This window comes from Xenopus laevis, chromosome 5S (genome assembly GCF_017654675.1).
Source record: "Xenopus laevis strain J_2021 chromosome 5S, Xenopus_laevis_v10.1, whole genome shotgun sequence".
Taxonomy (NCBI): Eukaryota; Metazoa; Chordata; class Amphibia; order Anura; family Pipidae; genus Xenopus; species Xenopus laevis.
In genome coordinates this window covers 942948-955319 of record NC_054380.1, presented here as the reverse complement: position 1 = coordinate 955319, position 12372 = coordinate 942948, and the positions used below count along the sequence as shown (strand labels likewise).

General features: G+C 39.2%; 1 protein-coding gene across 2 annotated transcripts in view; it reads left to right on the top strand.

Annotated features, from left to right (window-relative positions):
• The window catches only part of usp34.S (ubiquitin specific peptidase 34 S homeolog), a 130842-nt gene that overhangs the window by 40498 nt on the left and 77972 nt on the right, over window positions 1-12372 (top strand). For both annotated transcript variants that reach the window (XM_018264826.2, XM_018264825.2), the window contains exons 16-26: window positions 1794-1909; window positions 2206-2333; window positions 3417-3506; window positions 6163-6258; window positions 6712-6794; window positions 7394-7548; window positions 7626-7739; window positions 7822-7921; window positions 8556-8715; window positions 10852-10978; window positions 11058-11205. In XM_018264826.2, coding sequence (XP_018120315.1) covers window positions 1794-1909; window positions 2206-2333; window positions 3417-3506; window positions 6163-6258; window positions 6712-6794; window positions 7394-7548; window positions 7626-7739; window positions 7822-7921; window positions 8556-8715; window positions 10852-10978; window positions 11058-11205 — 1317 coding nt within the window. The remainder of the gene's footprint in view (window positions 1-1793; window positions 1910-2205; window positions 2334-3416; window positions 3507-6162; window positions 6259-6711; window positions 6795-7393; window positions 7549-7625; window positions 7740-7821; window positions 7922-8555; window positions 8716-10851; window positions 10979-11057; window positions 11206-12372) is intronic.

The following is a 12372-nucleotide window of genomic DNA, read 5'->3' as shown; positions in this document are numbered from 1 at the left end:
AAATATTTTACTAACAGGCGTAGAGGACAATTCGCTAGCGAAAGACCGTCACTATCATAGTTTCGCTCCTTATCGCCAGGCGAATTTTCGCTCAGGTCAACAATTGTTACTATGCAAATTCACTAAAGTGTGAATTTTACTGAACGTTACCTCTTTCGCCAGAGTTTCCTTCGCCACCTTAGACCTGGAGAACTGATAAAATGACCTACATCCTCCTCAAGCTTTTGTCAGTGACATCATATCCTGTATGCTGAAAACTCATAAAAGTTGTAAAAAACAATGGCGTCTATTCATATTTGAAAGTGGGATTGTCTTTAAAAGTCCTATCTATTAAAGATTTTTGTGTTAACATTTTTTCCAACCATTTGAGGGACACGGCACATTTGTTTTAGGGTGGGCTCATGTGTAGGACATTAGAGAATCTCTTTTGTCTTTATTTTGTTTCCTTGGACATGTGTAATAATAAGTGGCCACTTCAAGCACCTCTAATAAAGACGTCCATACAACCTATATGAACCTTCCCTGTTCAAATTGACCTAAGTGTAAGAGGACTAACGAAGTTTCACTAGGCAGAAATAAACACTAGCGTAAGTTCATTATGAAATGCTCACGCTTACGAAATAACAAACGAAACTTCACTAGCGTTTGGCTACAGAGACACAACTTCGCATTTGTGTGAATTAGCGTAGTGGCAACTAATTTACGCCTGGAGAAGTGTCGCACAGTGTCTCGGATCCTTCGCTGGTGAAAATTCGTGCCTTAGTGAATCTTCCCCAAAGAATTGTTGGTAAAGGGAACGGAGTTCTATCCGATGCATTAAATGGCGAGCACATCACTTCTCTGCTATTAAACAACAGATGCTCCAAGATATAGAATAGGAGATGTTGGTTTATTAAATATTATTGATATTCCACACGCCACAGGATAAAACCTCAATTTTATATAAAGAAATATTGACTGCAACAAACCAGTCATCACTCCAGCACAGGAATCCATGTATTTAGGCAGTGGCGTAACTAGATGTTGCTGGGCTCCACAGCAAATTAATTTTAGGGCCCCCAACATATCCAGTGTTTGTCCTGTTTTACCAATATATGTTCAAATTGCTCATCAATGAGAGCCTCATGGGGCCCCCTGTACCTCCTGGGCCCCCCTGCAGCCGCAGGGTCTGCTTCCTCTGTAGTTACGCCCCTGTATTTAGGCATTGCTATACCATTCCAAAGAGACCAGTTCCCTGCACCACATTTGGTGGCAATATAAAATGGTGATACTTGTTTGCTTGAGTCAGCTGAAATTCCCCAATATGAAAGCAATACTAGATGCACGTACCATTAGTGGTCCATCCTCCACCATTAATCCAGAAAGAAGTTTTTCGTACAGCTCTGAAGGCCTGAAACGTCGCGGACCAGGCTGTTTGCCATGTAATGTACCAATAAAGGCATTTTAATCTACCGGTGCTGTACGAAAAACTTGTTTCTAATATAAAATGGTGAAAAGATTTTGGTCAAGGGTTTACAACTAGTTGATGCATTTAGTGGAGTAAGTTTATGCCAGTACCCCAACAAATATTAATGTAGAGTTACATTAATAAATACACTAGAAATCCTCTATAGTGGTCCCCTGACATAAATTATCAATACACATGAATAATAATAAATACAAATAAATAATAAAATTATATATATTAAAATAATATATTATGTATATTATAACTAGATACCTATTATGAGTATTACATTTTCTACATCATTTGTTTCTATCCGTTTAAATGTTTTTGGGGTTTTCTTCTTCAGGCCCTTCTGTACACAAGCACCAGTACAACAGCAATGCCATGGTTGATATTAACCTGGATAATGTTTGTAAGAAAGGCAATACACTGCTGTGGGATCTGGTCCAAGATGATGATGCGGTAAGTCCGTGTTTGGTCTTGCATTTATGAGCATCTTTTAATGTAGTTGAACCGCATATATTTAATGATTTCCTTCATCCCCGAGTCCTGTTTGTTTTGTTTTTTTATTCAATTTTGGTCTCCTTGCCCCTAAATACAGGCCTACAGGGATGAATATAGTGGGTTAATATTCATATTATATGGTGAAATATACAGCATGGCAAGTAAAGCAAACACTTGTAGGCATCTTAACAACTAAAGAAATAAAGTTATAAAGGAACTCGGAGTTTGTAACTAACAATGGCTTTCTTTTGCAGATTCATCTCTCTGAAGGCTTAATTAATGAAGCTGAGAAGCTGCTCTGTTCTCTGGTTTGTTGGTTTACTGACCGGCAGATTAGAATGAGGTTCATTGAAGGCTGCTTGGAAAACCTTGCTAATAATAGGTACTTTTATTATTTTGTTTTGGTACTTGTGCTGAACCAGATTGAGTGTTTAATAATATAGTTTATTTCTCTCATGCAATCTTCAGCCAGAGGCTGCTTGAGTCAAGTTTATTGCATAAAACTGAACTTACTGTACTGATATATTAGTACGATCACTATTTAAAGGACAACTTAACCCTAAAAAATGAATGTGGCCAAAAATGTCCTATTTTATATAGTGAAATTATTGCACGAGGCTAAAGTTTGAGCTTGTCAATAGCAGCAATGATCCAGGACTTCAAACTTGTCACAGGGGGTCACCATCTTGGAAAGTGTATGTGACACTCACACAGAGCCGGGCCAAGGTATTTTGGCACCCTACGCAAGAGCTTTAATCAGTGCCCACCCCCACCTGGTCCTGCTTTACCATTTTCCACCCTACCATTCATATTGCCCCCTGTACCTGTGCCAGCACCTATCATATTTCCCCAATTTGTACCTGTGCCAACGGCAGTTAATCCCTCAGATGGCCCCCAAGTCCCCAATCTGTACCTGTACCAGCATAAACTAAAACATCCATCATATTGTTACCCCCAATCTGTACCTGTGCCAGCAGGAGCCACATATCCATCATATTGCCCCAAACATCTGTGTACCTGACACCATATTGCCCTATATACCTGAGCCAGCAGCAGGCAATCCCTCATATTGCCCACAATCTGTACCTGTGCTAAAAATTTCATCATATTAAAGGCCATGCAAACCAGGGTTTTTAAAAAAAAAAAAAAAAAAAAACCCTTAAAAGTGTGCGCCCCCCCCCCCACAATTGCGCCCTAGGCGAGCGCCTACTCTGCCTACCCATAGTTCCAGCCCTGCACTCACATGCTCAGTGGGCTCTGATTGGCTGTTGAGAAGCTAAGCTTAGGGCTCGTCACTAATTATCCAGCAGAAAATGAGCTTCCCTGGCTGTAATATAAGCTGATGCTACAGGTTTGCTGATTATTCAATTCTGATGCTAATGTAGACCTGTTTAATCGATTTAGCTTGGAAGGTATTCTTTTGTTATGCACATGCCAAGTCTTGCTGATTATTTTTTTCTTTCAGATCTGTTGTTGTATCACTCCGACTTCTTCCCAAGTTATTTGGAACCTTTCAACAATTTGGAAGCAGTTATGATACCCACTGGATAACAATGTACGTTGAATTTTAATGCTGTCTTTAATTCATGCAAAATATATATATAAAAAAAATAATGCATACAGTTTCTGTTTTCTTTTACATTTTTCAGTAAATGCTTCACATATCACTATAGTCATGCTGATATAACATGGAATCACAAATATAGGTATGGGACCTGTAATCCAGAATGCTCTGGATCTGGGGTTTTACGGATAACGGATCTTTGCGTACGGATCTTATTACCTTAAGTCTACTAGAAAATGAATTAAGCATGAAATAAACCCAATAGGCTGCTTTTGCCTCCCATAGGGATTACTATATCTTAGTTGGTATCGAGTACAAGCTACTGTTTTATTTTTACTGAGAAAAAAGAAATCATTTTAAAAAATTTGGATAATTTGGATAAAATGGAGTCTATGGGAGAGGACCTTTCTGTAATATGGATCTTTCTGAATAACTGGTTTCTAGATAAGCAATCTCTTACCTGTGCAGAAGAATGGTATCATCTGAAAGGAGCAATCACACACAGGATTGTCAAGTTCTCATACTTAGGCCTGATACATCTCAATATTATCCACTGCAGCTCTGCACACAGTTGCATTTCATAGAAATGTACTAAATCATTTGGATCCATGAATAGATGCCTGGGAATTATTATTTAAGTGATTTGCTGTGCTACGACTGTCTCTTATTTCTTTTCTCATGTTGAGTTGGTCATTCACATGGCAATGAGACTTCATATTTAAAATGAAAGACCCAAATGGGACTGCCATGTGCGAGTGTTTTTCTGTTCGATTTTATTGCATTTATTTGGTTATATTTTTCCGTTATCCCTTGTTCTCTGTTTCTGTCAAAGCCAGCTGTAAATTCAACATTTTTTTTTCAGTATGTTAAAAACCTCTTCATATGTATTCTTCTTAATAATACTTTATTTTATTGAGACCAATTGCAATTTTTCAGGATATCATTGTGTACATAATACTAAAAGCTCAAGAGAAGAAAAGGCATATTTAGTTGGGGGTGCAAAAGTTAGGCACCCCCAAGAGAAAACTGCAGCGGTCTGGGGATTCTTCCAGCGAGCACCACGGATCGATAGTCTTCCTTCTTCTTCTTTCTTTAAATTTCCCAGGGCAGACGCATGTGCAGTAGAACTGAATAGCCGACTTACTCGTTAAAGTTCAGCTTTTCACTTTACTGCACATGGAAAAGAAAGAAGAAGCAGAAAGGTGATGGCTCCGTAGTGCTGGATGGAATAAGCCCAGTTTTCTGCTGATAGGAGAACCGGCTTTTAGCACCTCGTGTAAAGAGTGCCTTTCCTTCTCCTTTAAAGGTCAATTACCCCTTTACATGGCAAAAGATTGCAATCAAGTTTTCTGATATTCTTTACATAAAAAAGAATATAGTAATAGTTAAGGGATCCCTTACTTATAAACCTGTTATCCATAAGGCTCTGAATTACAGAAAGGCCATCTCCCATAGGTGAGAGACTAAGGGACCCCGCTCCTAAAATGTTGTATTGTTTGGCTTTACACAGAAGTTTCCTCTCGTTTTGCATTATAACCGTGTGCTGGAGCTTTTTGGCATTTTATTTTGCACGGCTGAGATCCTTTTATACTCCTTAGCACCAGGGACAATTATTTTTATTATTATATTTGAGAGGCCAGGTGTGCATGCACTTTACTCGGTTTGAGTAGCATCACCCATTCCAGAGTCCATTTTAAGCAAATTATTCTAATTGTTGTAAAAAACAATGATCTGCAATAATAAAACAGTCCCTTTGCTAACTAAGCTGCAGGAATCCATATTGGAGGCAAAACAATCCTATTGAGTAGATTTAAGGTGTGGGGATCCAGTTACTGAAAGATCCCTTATTAGGAAAACCCAGGTCCCAATCATTGTGAATAACAACGATTACTAAATTTATGGTATGGTTATCCAGATTACCAAAGGATCCTCTTATCCCAAGCATTCCGAATAACAGATCTTTCATCTATATATAACAGAACAATGATGTTTAACCCAAGTGGAATTTCGGAAATTATTTTTTTTAATTGATGAGGCATGGTTGATAGAAATGATGCCTCTTGGGTCTCTTTTTCTGCTAATCGTCTGCAACTGAACACTTCTTCCATGTTACTTTATACTTTTTCTAGTCAATTGTTTCATTATGTGCTTCAGCAAAGCAATGAGTACCGTGTATACTTGAGTATAAGCCGAGTTTTTCAGCCCCCAAAATATGCTGAAAAACTCAACCTCGGCTTATACTCGGGTCAAGCGCAAAAACGGTCGCCGGCGCCTAAGAATAGTCTCCAAGAATATTCGCCGGCGTCCAAGAATGGTCGCCGACATCCAAAAACGAGACGCCGGCACCTCCAGTGGGAGCAGAAACCCTCAAATCTTACCCTCAATTCTTACCAGAAGCTGCTTCATTTCTCACCCTAGGCTTTTACTCGAGTCAATAAGCTTTCCCAGTTTTTGGAGGTAAAATTAGGTACCTCGGCTTATACTCGGGACGGCTTATACTCGAGTATATACGGTATGTTACATTGTTACTTGCAAGACACTTTTCCGCTTGTATCAGTTTTTTGGTATATAATCTGTATGTTCAATGTATACACCCATAGTAATACTTGTATTGTGGGGATTTCATTGTTTAATCTTTGCTTTTTAGGTGGGCAGAGAAGGAACTGAACATGATGAAACTCTTTTTTGATAACTTAGTGCACTACATTCAGTCTATCCGAGATGGACAGCACAAGCACGCTCTGTATGTATCTTGTGTGCAAACAGAAATAAAAGCAGCTACACTATTTCTTTTTTACATGCCTCTGAATGTTTATTTTACAATGTGTTGTTTAATCATGTCACCGATCTAGACACTGGGTTTAAATTAGAATCTCAGACTACTGTGGGCAGAATGTGTTTAGTAAGGATCGTTTGAATCTTAGCACAATTGACTGGCCGCTCACTGCTCCCCAGGCAAGGTCCTCATCTTGCCTCATGATCACAACTTATATACTGTCACAACATTTTAAAAAGCCATAACCCATTTGCAGTCTGCTGTGGTTGATTAAGCTCAAAACTAAATGACACAGACAATCATCAAACACCAAATTCCTCTCATGGTTGTGGTTATTTCCATGCTTCGTTTATCAGCTTTGTTAGTAGTGTTGTTTAGGGATTGTGTTTGATATAATTTGTATGATTCTTTCTTCTGCAGGTACAGCCACAGTGCTGAAGTGCAAGTTCGTCTGCAGTTTTTAACTTGTGTTTTTTCCACACTGGGATCGCCAGATCATTTCAGTATGTATTCAGAATAATCTAGTAATATTTCCCATTATCCGATTTATAATATATGCACACAGTATTTTACCTTCTCTCTGTGTCTGTTTCACAGACGGCCTGTTGTTTGATGCTCTGTTAAACAAGTTGATGAACAGGGGTTCCTCCTTAGTGGGGCTCAGAGAAGTTGTTGAGGGGGCAACTTAAAGGCCATTTAGGATAAGATCTCGAGAGTTTGCATCCCTCATTGTTATGGAAGGCTGACGTCAGAGCTAGTTTGGTGTAGCTCTTGGGAGAAGACGTATTTTCTGTCCTAGACTGTCATGGGACTACGGTTGATATAGTAATATTTTGATGCATTTGCAACCTTATAATGTGCTAAGGGGGAGTTGAACAGATATTGAATGGTGTGCCACGCCAGCTTTTAAAATAAAAAACGTTGTTCCCTGTTTTCCCCTGCCAGGTTACCTAATTGACTCATTCTGTGGGCTTGGTTGGGGGTGTTATTTGTGCAACATTTTGGCAGCCATAGATTGTTTTTCCTGCAGTAAACATAACCATATGTAAATGATGAGTTTCTTCATATCACATTTCTATAACTCTCTTCCATTTCTTTTCAGGGCTAAGTTTAGAACAGGTCGACATTCTTTGGCACTGCCTTGTGGAAGACACCGAGTGTTACGATGATGCTCTTCACTGGTTTTTAAACCAGGTCCGTAGCAAAGATCAGCACGCCATGGGAATGGAGACATACAAGCATCTGTTTTTAGAGAAGGTAATGACTGAAATTCTTTTGTGCTTTAAACATGTCTGTCAACTTTTCTACTTATGATTTTCACCTTGTGTTTTTAGATGCCCCAGTTAAAACCCGAAACCATTAGTATGACCGGTTTAAACCTTTTCCAGTATTTATGCAACTTGGCTCGTCTTGCAACTAGTGCTTACGATGGTGGATCAAATTCTGAGGTAAAAGCTTGTTATGAAATAAACGATAAACTAAACCTCAGAGGATGCCATTATGTAACAAATTAGGAACATTTTCTTACAGCTGTGCGGCATGGATCAGTTTTGGGGCATTGCTTTAAGGGCACATTCTGGAGATGTCAGTCGCGCAGCAATCCAGTATATCAACTCATATTACATTAACGGTAAGTTATCTCAACTCACATCCAAAATCAGAAATATTTCTGCAAAGTACCAGAAAACCTTCTTCATTTAAAGGGATAGTTCATCTTTACATTAACCTTTAAGTTTAAGAGTGTCCTGGATTTTAGCAATGTCATTTATTTTTAGTTATTTCTTTTTTTATTCAACCCTAATTATCTTCCAGTCTCTTATTCAGACCACTGCCTGGGTGGAAGGGTAAATTTGACCCTAACAACCAGATTGCTGCTAAAAAGATAGCTAAATGATTCAAAATCCGCAAAAATAAAGCAAACGACGACCAGTTGGATATCACTGTCTGCATCATTATAAACGTTAAATCAGAGGATTACTGTCCCTTTCGTCTTTTCAAAAGTATAAAGGGAAATGGCCTACTTTTGATTTTTGAAATGTCATGGCTCTCCTATATTATGTTTTCGCTATTATCACCTCAGCAGAAGTAGCCCTTAGTGCCACACCTGGTTGCAATTGGGTGTTTTGCATTTTTGTGTCTGCCAACAAAGAAATATAAATGCCTGTACTTAATTAAGATATTTAGTAAAACAAGAGGATTCTGTTACCGAAAGGTATTGATGCATTTTTATTTTATAATTATGGATGGTTTTCTCCACATTTCAGGTAAAACCGGATTGGAGAAGGAGCATGAATTTATCAGTAAATGTATGGAGAGCCTTATGATCGCTTCCAGTAACCTTGAGCAGGATTCTCAATCAAGTCTTACTATAATTGAAAGAGGACTCCTGATGCTAAAGACCCACCTTGAAGCATTCCGACGAAGGTAATACGTTTTATTAAATAATATTTAGTATAAAAAGAGTTCCTTGTGGGGTTGTTTTAGTCTTTGTATATGAAATGTTCCATATATAATATTTTTAAAACCTTCTAAGGTTTAACCTTTATATGATGCCTTTTTTTCAGAAAGCATTAGTGTAGCATGGTTTACAGCATTGGTTGTAACAGTAAATCGGCATGCACTTCAAATCAACGATTAGCCTAGGCCCCCCCAAGACGCATATTTTAGCACCACTAGGGCACCTCGTTCCACAGTCTGCAAAACTTGCACTTAAACGCTGGCATCTATCCTAAATAGTCTACTGATGCACTGCTGAGGGGATCACTCTGGATTACTGTCTTTCTCAATCCTACATGATCCCTTAATAGAGGCATGAGCAAGGTATTTCCCATTTAGAATGACAGGGAAGTGCTTTCAATAAATGCAGGCACTTCACCTGTCAAGGTTTGTTCTTATGACTGCAGCAATTTATTCTACTCATGTGATGTCTGTCTCAGTCGTGCCTGCCGGCCCGTGTAACAAACAACTTGCACCATAACAGAATAACAGAACAGAATAACACCAATTTGTTCCTTTGTGCTTAAAATCTGCCTCAGTAAGTGGAGACAAGTCATCTGTCAGAAAATATGTAGGTTGTCTGTGCAAACAAGCAGAGGCAGGGCTGCTTCCTAATCGCTCATCTCTATTGCACCAATGCCAGCCAAACACAAACTAGAATTAGAAGGGAGCTCAGTGTAGTCTGGCAAGGTGGGCTTCTCACATCTTAACTGGATAATATTTTTAAAACCTCTATGTTCTGAAATAGTGACATTAACATGGCAGCTTTTCTGTGCTGTGGCAAAAAGCTCACCGGGAGGGGTTAAATTATAAAGTCCTGCTTCATCCTGATGGAAGAGGACTGGGAGTTGTAATTCTTAAGAATGTCAGATGTAATACTGGTGCTTGTACATGTCATTTATAGTCATTAGCAATGTAAATGACATTGATATGTGATAGTTATTTGTGTTCACCTTTCCTACATTCTAACTTACATCTGAAAACATAACTTTTTTGTTATGCTGAGACAATGTAGGAAAGTTGAAAGGAAGAGTGTAAAGATGGCCATAGATGCAAAGATTCGCTCGTTTGGTCACATCGCCAAACGATCGGATCTTTCCCCAATATGCCTTTAACAATCATGGCTATATCGGGGGTAATCTGATTGTTCGGACGAAAGATGTCGGCACACGCCACACACGATCCGAAAATCGTACAAATCCTCAATTCGTACAATAGGATCTGTGTGTCTATGGCCACCTTAAAGGGATACTGTCATGGGGAAAAAAATTTTTTCAAAATGAATCAGTTAATAGTGCTATTCCAGCAGAATTCTGCACTGAAATCCATTTCTCAAAAGAACAAACAGATTTTTTTTTATATTCAATTTTGAAATCTGACATGGGGCTAGACATATTGTGAATTTCCCAGCAGCCCCCAGTCACGTGACTTGTGCTCTGATAAACTTCAATCACTCTTTACTGCTGTACTGCAAGTTGGAGTGATATCACCCCCTCCCCCAGCAGCCAAACAACAGAACAATGGGAAGGTAACCAGATAGCAGCTCCCTAACACAAGATAACAGCTGCCTGGTAGATCTAAGAACAACACTCAATAGTAAAAACCCATGTCCCACTGAGACACATCAGTTACATTGAGAAGGAAAAACAGCAGCCTGCCAGAAAGCATTTCTCTCTTAAAGTGCAGGCGCAAGTCACATGACCAGGGGCAGCTGGGAAATTGACAATATGTCTAGCCCCATGTCAGATTTCAAAATTGAATATAAAACAATCAGTTTGCTCTTTTAAGAAATGGATTTCGGTGCAGAATTCTGCTGGAGTAGCACTATTAACTTACTCATTTTGAAAAAAAATTTTTTTTCCATGACAGTATCCCTTTAAGAGAGAGTCTCTCCATAGTACTTTTCAGTCTATTGGATACGGTTATATGGCTTAGCAGAATGTTTGACTGCTGCAATCATTTCAATATATCAAATCGATTTTTGTTAAGAATACAATTATTTTTGTGTGATTCGTGGTTTTCTAACTTTTTTCTAACATCTTCTTTTTCCTTTTCCCTGTACAGGTTTGCATATCATCTGAGGCAATGGCAAATAGAAGGCACTGGCATTAGCAGCCACTTGAAAGCATTAAATGACAAGCAGTCATTACCGCTACGAATTGTGTGCCAGCCAGCAGGCCTTCCTGATAAGGTTAGTCTAGTATAAAATTAGGATTTACCGGTATGATATTGAATATTTATTGATTAATGCTTTATATTTAACATTTAAGATGACTATAGAAATGTACCCAAGTGATCAGGTGGCTGACTTAAGGGCGGAAGTGACACACTGGTACGAGAATTTGCAAAAGGACCAAATGAATCAGCAGGCACAACTTCAAGAGTTTGGGCAAAGCAGTAGGAAAGTAGATTTCCCTGGTAAGAAGCACAGCAATTTAAGTAAGACATACAGTACATACAAAGTTTAGTTGCCAAATACATTTGACCAATGCACACAGTATATCATATATGTAATAATATAAAAAAGTCAACAACTAAAACTATATAGAACTCTCATGGACACATTTTTAATGGTTAACACTTAATATCTGCATGCAGGGAGAAATACAGGGTGTTAACTATTAAAGGAACAGTTCAGTGTAAAAAAAAACATGGGTAAATAGATAGGCTGTGCAAAATAAAAAATGTATCTAATATAGTTAAGGTGGCCATACACGGGCCGATAAAAGCTGCCGACAGACCGAGTCGGCAGCTTATTGGCCCGTGTATGGGGGCCCCCGATGGGCTTCCCCGATCGAGATCTGGCCGAAAGTCGGCCAGATCTCGATCGGATGGGATTAAAAATCCCGTCGGATCGCGGCCGCATCTGTTCGTTGATGTGGTCCCGCGATCCGACCGCCCGTTTGGCGAACGCTAGGATCCGATCGTTGGGCCCTAGGGCCCACGATCGGATCAGCCCGATATTGCCCACCTCAAGGTGGGCATATCGGACGGAGATCCGCTCGTTTGGCGACATCGCCAAACGAGCGGATCTATCCGTGTATGGCCACCTTTAGTTAGGCAAAAATGTAATGTATAAAGGCTGGAGTGAGTGGATGTGTAACATAATAGCCAGAACACTACTTCCTGCTTTTCAGCTCTCTAACTCTGAGTTAGTCAGTGACTATAAGGGGGGCCACATGGGACATAACTGTTCAGTGAGTTTGTAATTGATCCTCAGCATTCAGCTCAGATTCAAAAGCAACAGATATGTCCCATGTGACCCCCCTCAAGTCTCTGATTGGTTACTGCCTGGTAACCAATCAGTGGAAAGCAAGAGAGCTGAAAAGCAGGAAGTAGTGTTCTGGCTATTATGTTACACATCCACTCACTCCAGCCTTTATACATTACATTTTGCCTAACTAACTGTATTACATACATTTTTTATTTTGCACAGCCTATTTATTTACCCAGTTTTTATTTTTATACTGAACAATGCATTTAAGTTTGGGTATGAATTGTCCTGATTTAGCATTAGTATCACCTATAGCAACCATCTCTGTTGCTATAGGTATATATTTTGCTTGCATATACCTGGAAATGTGT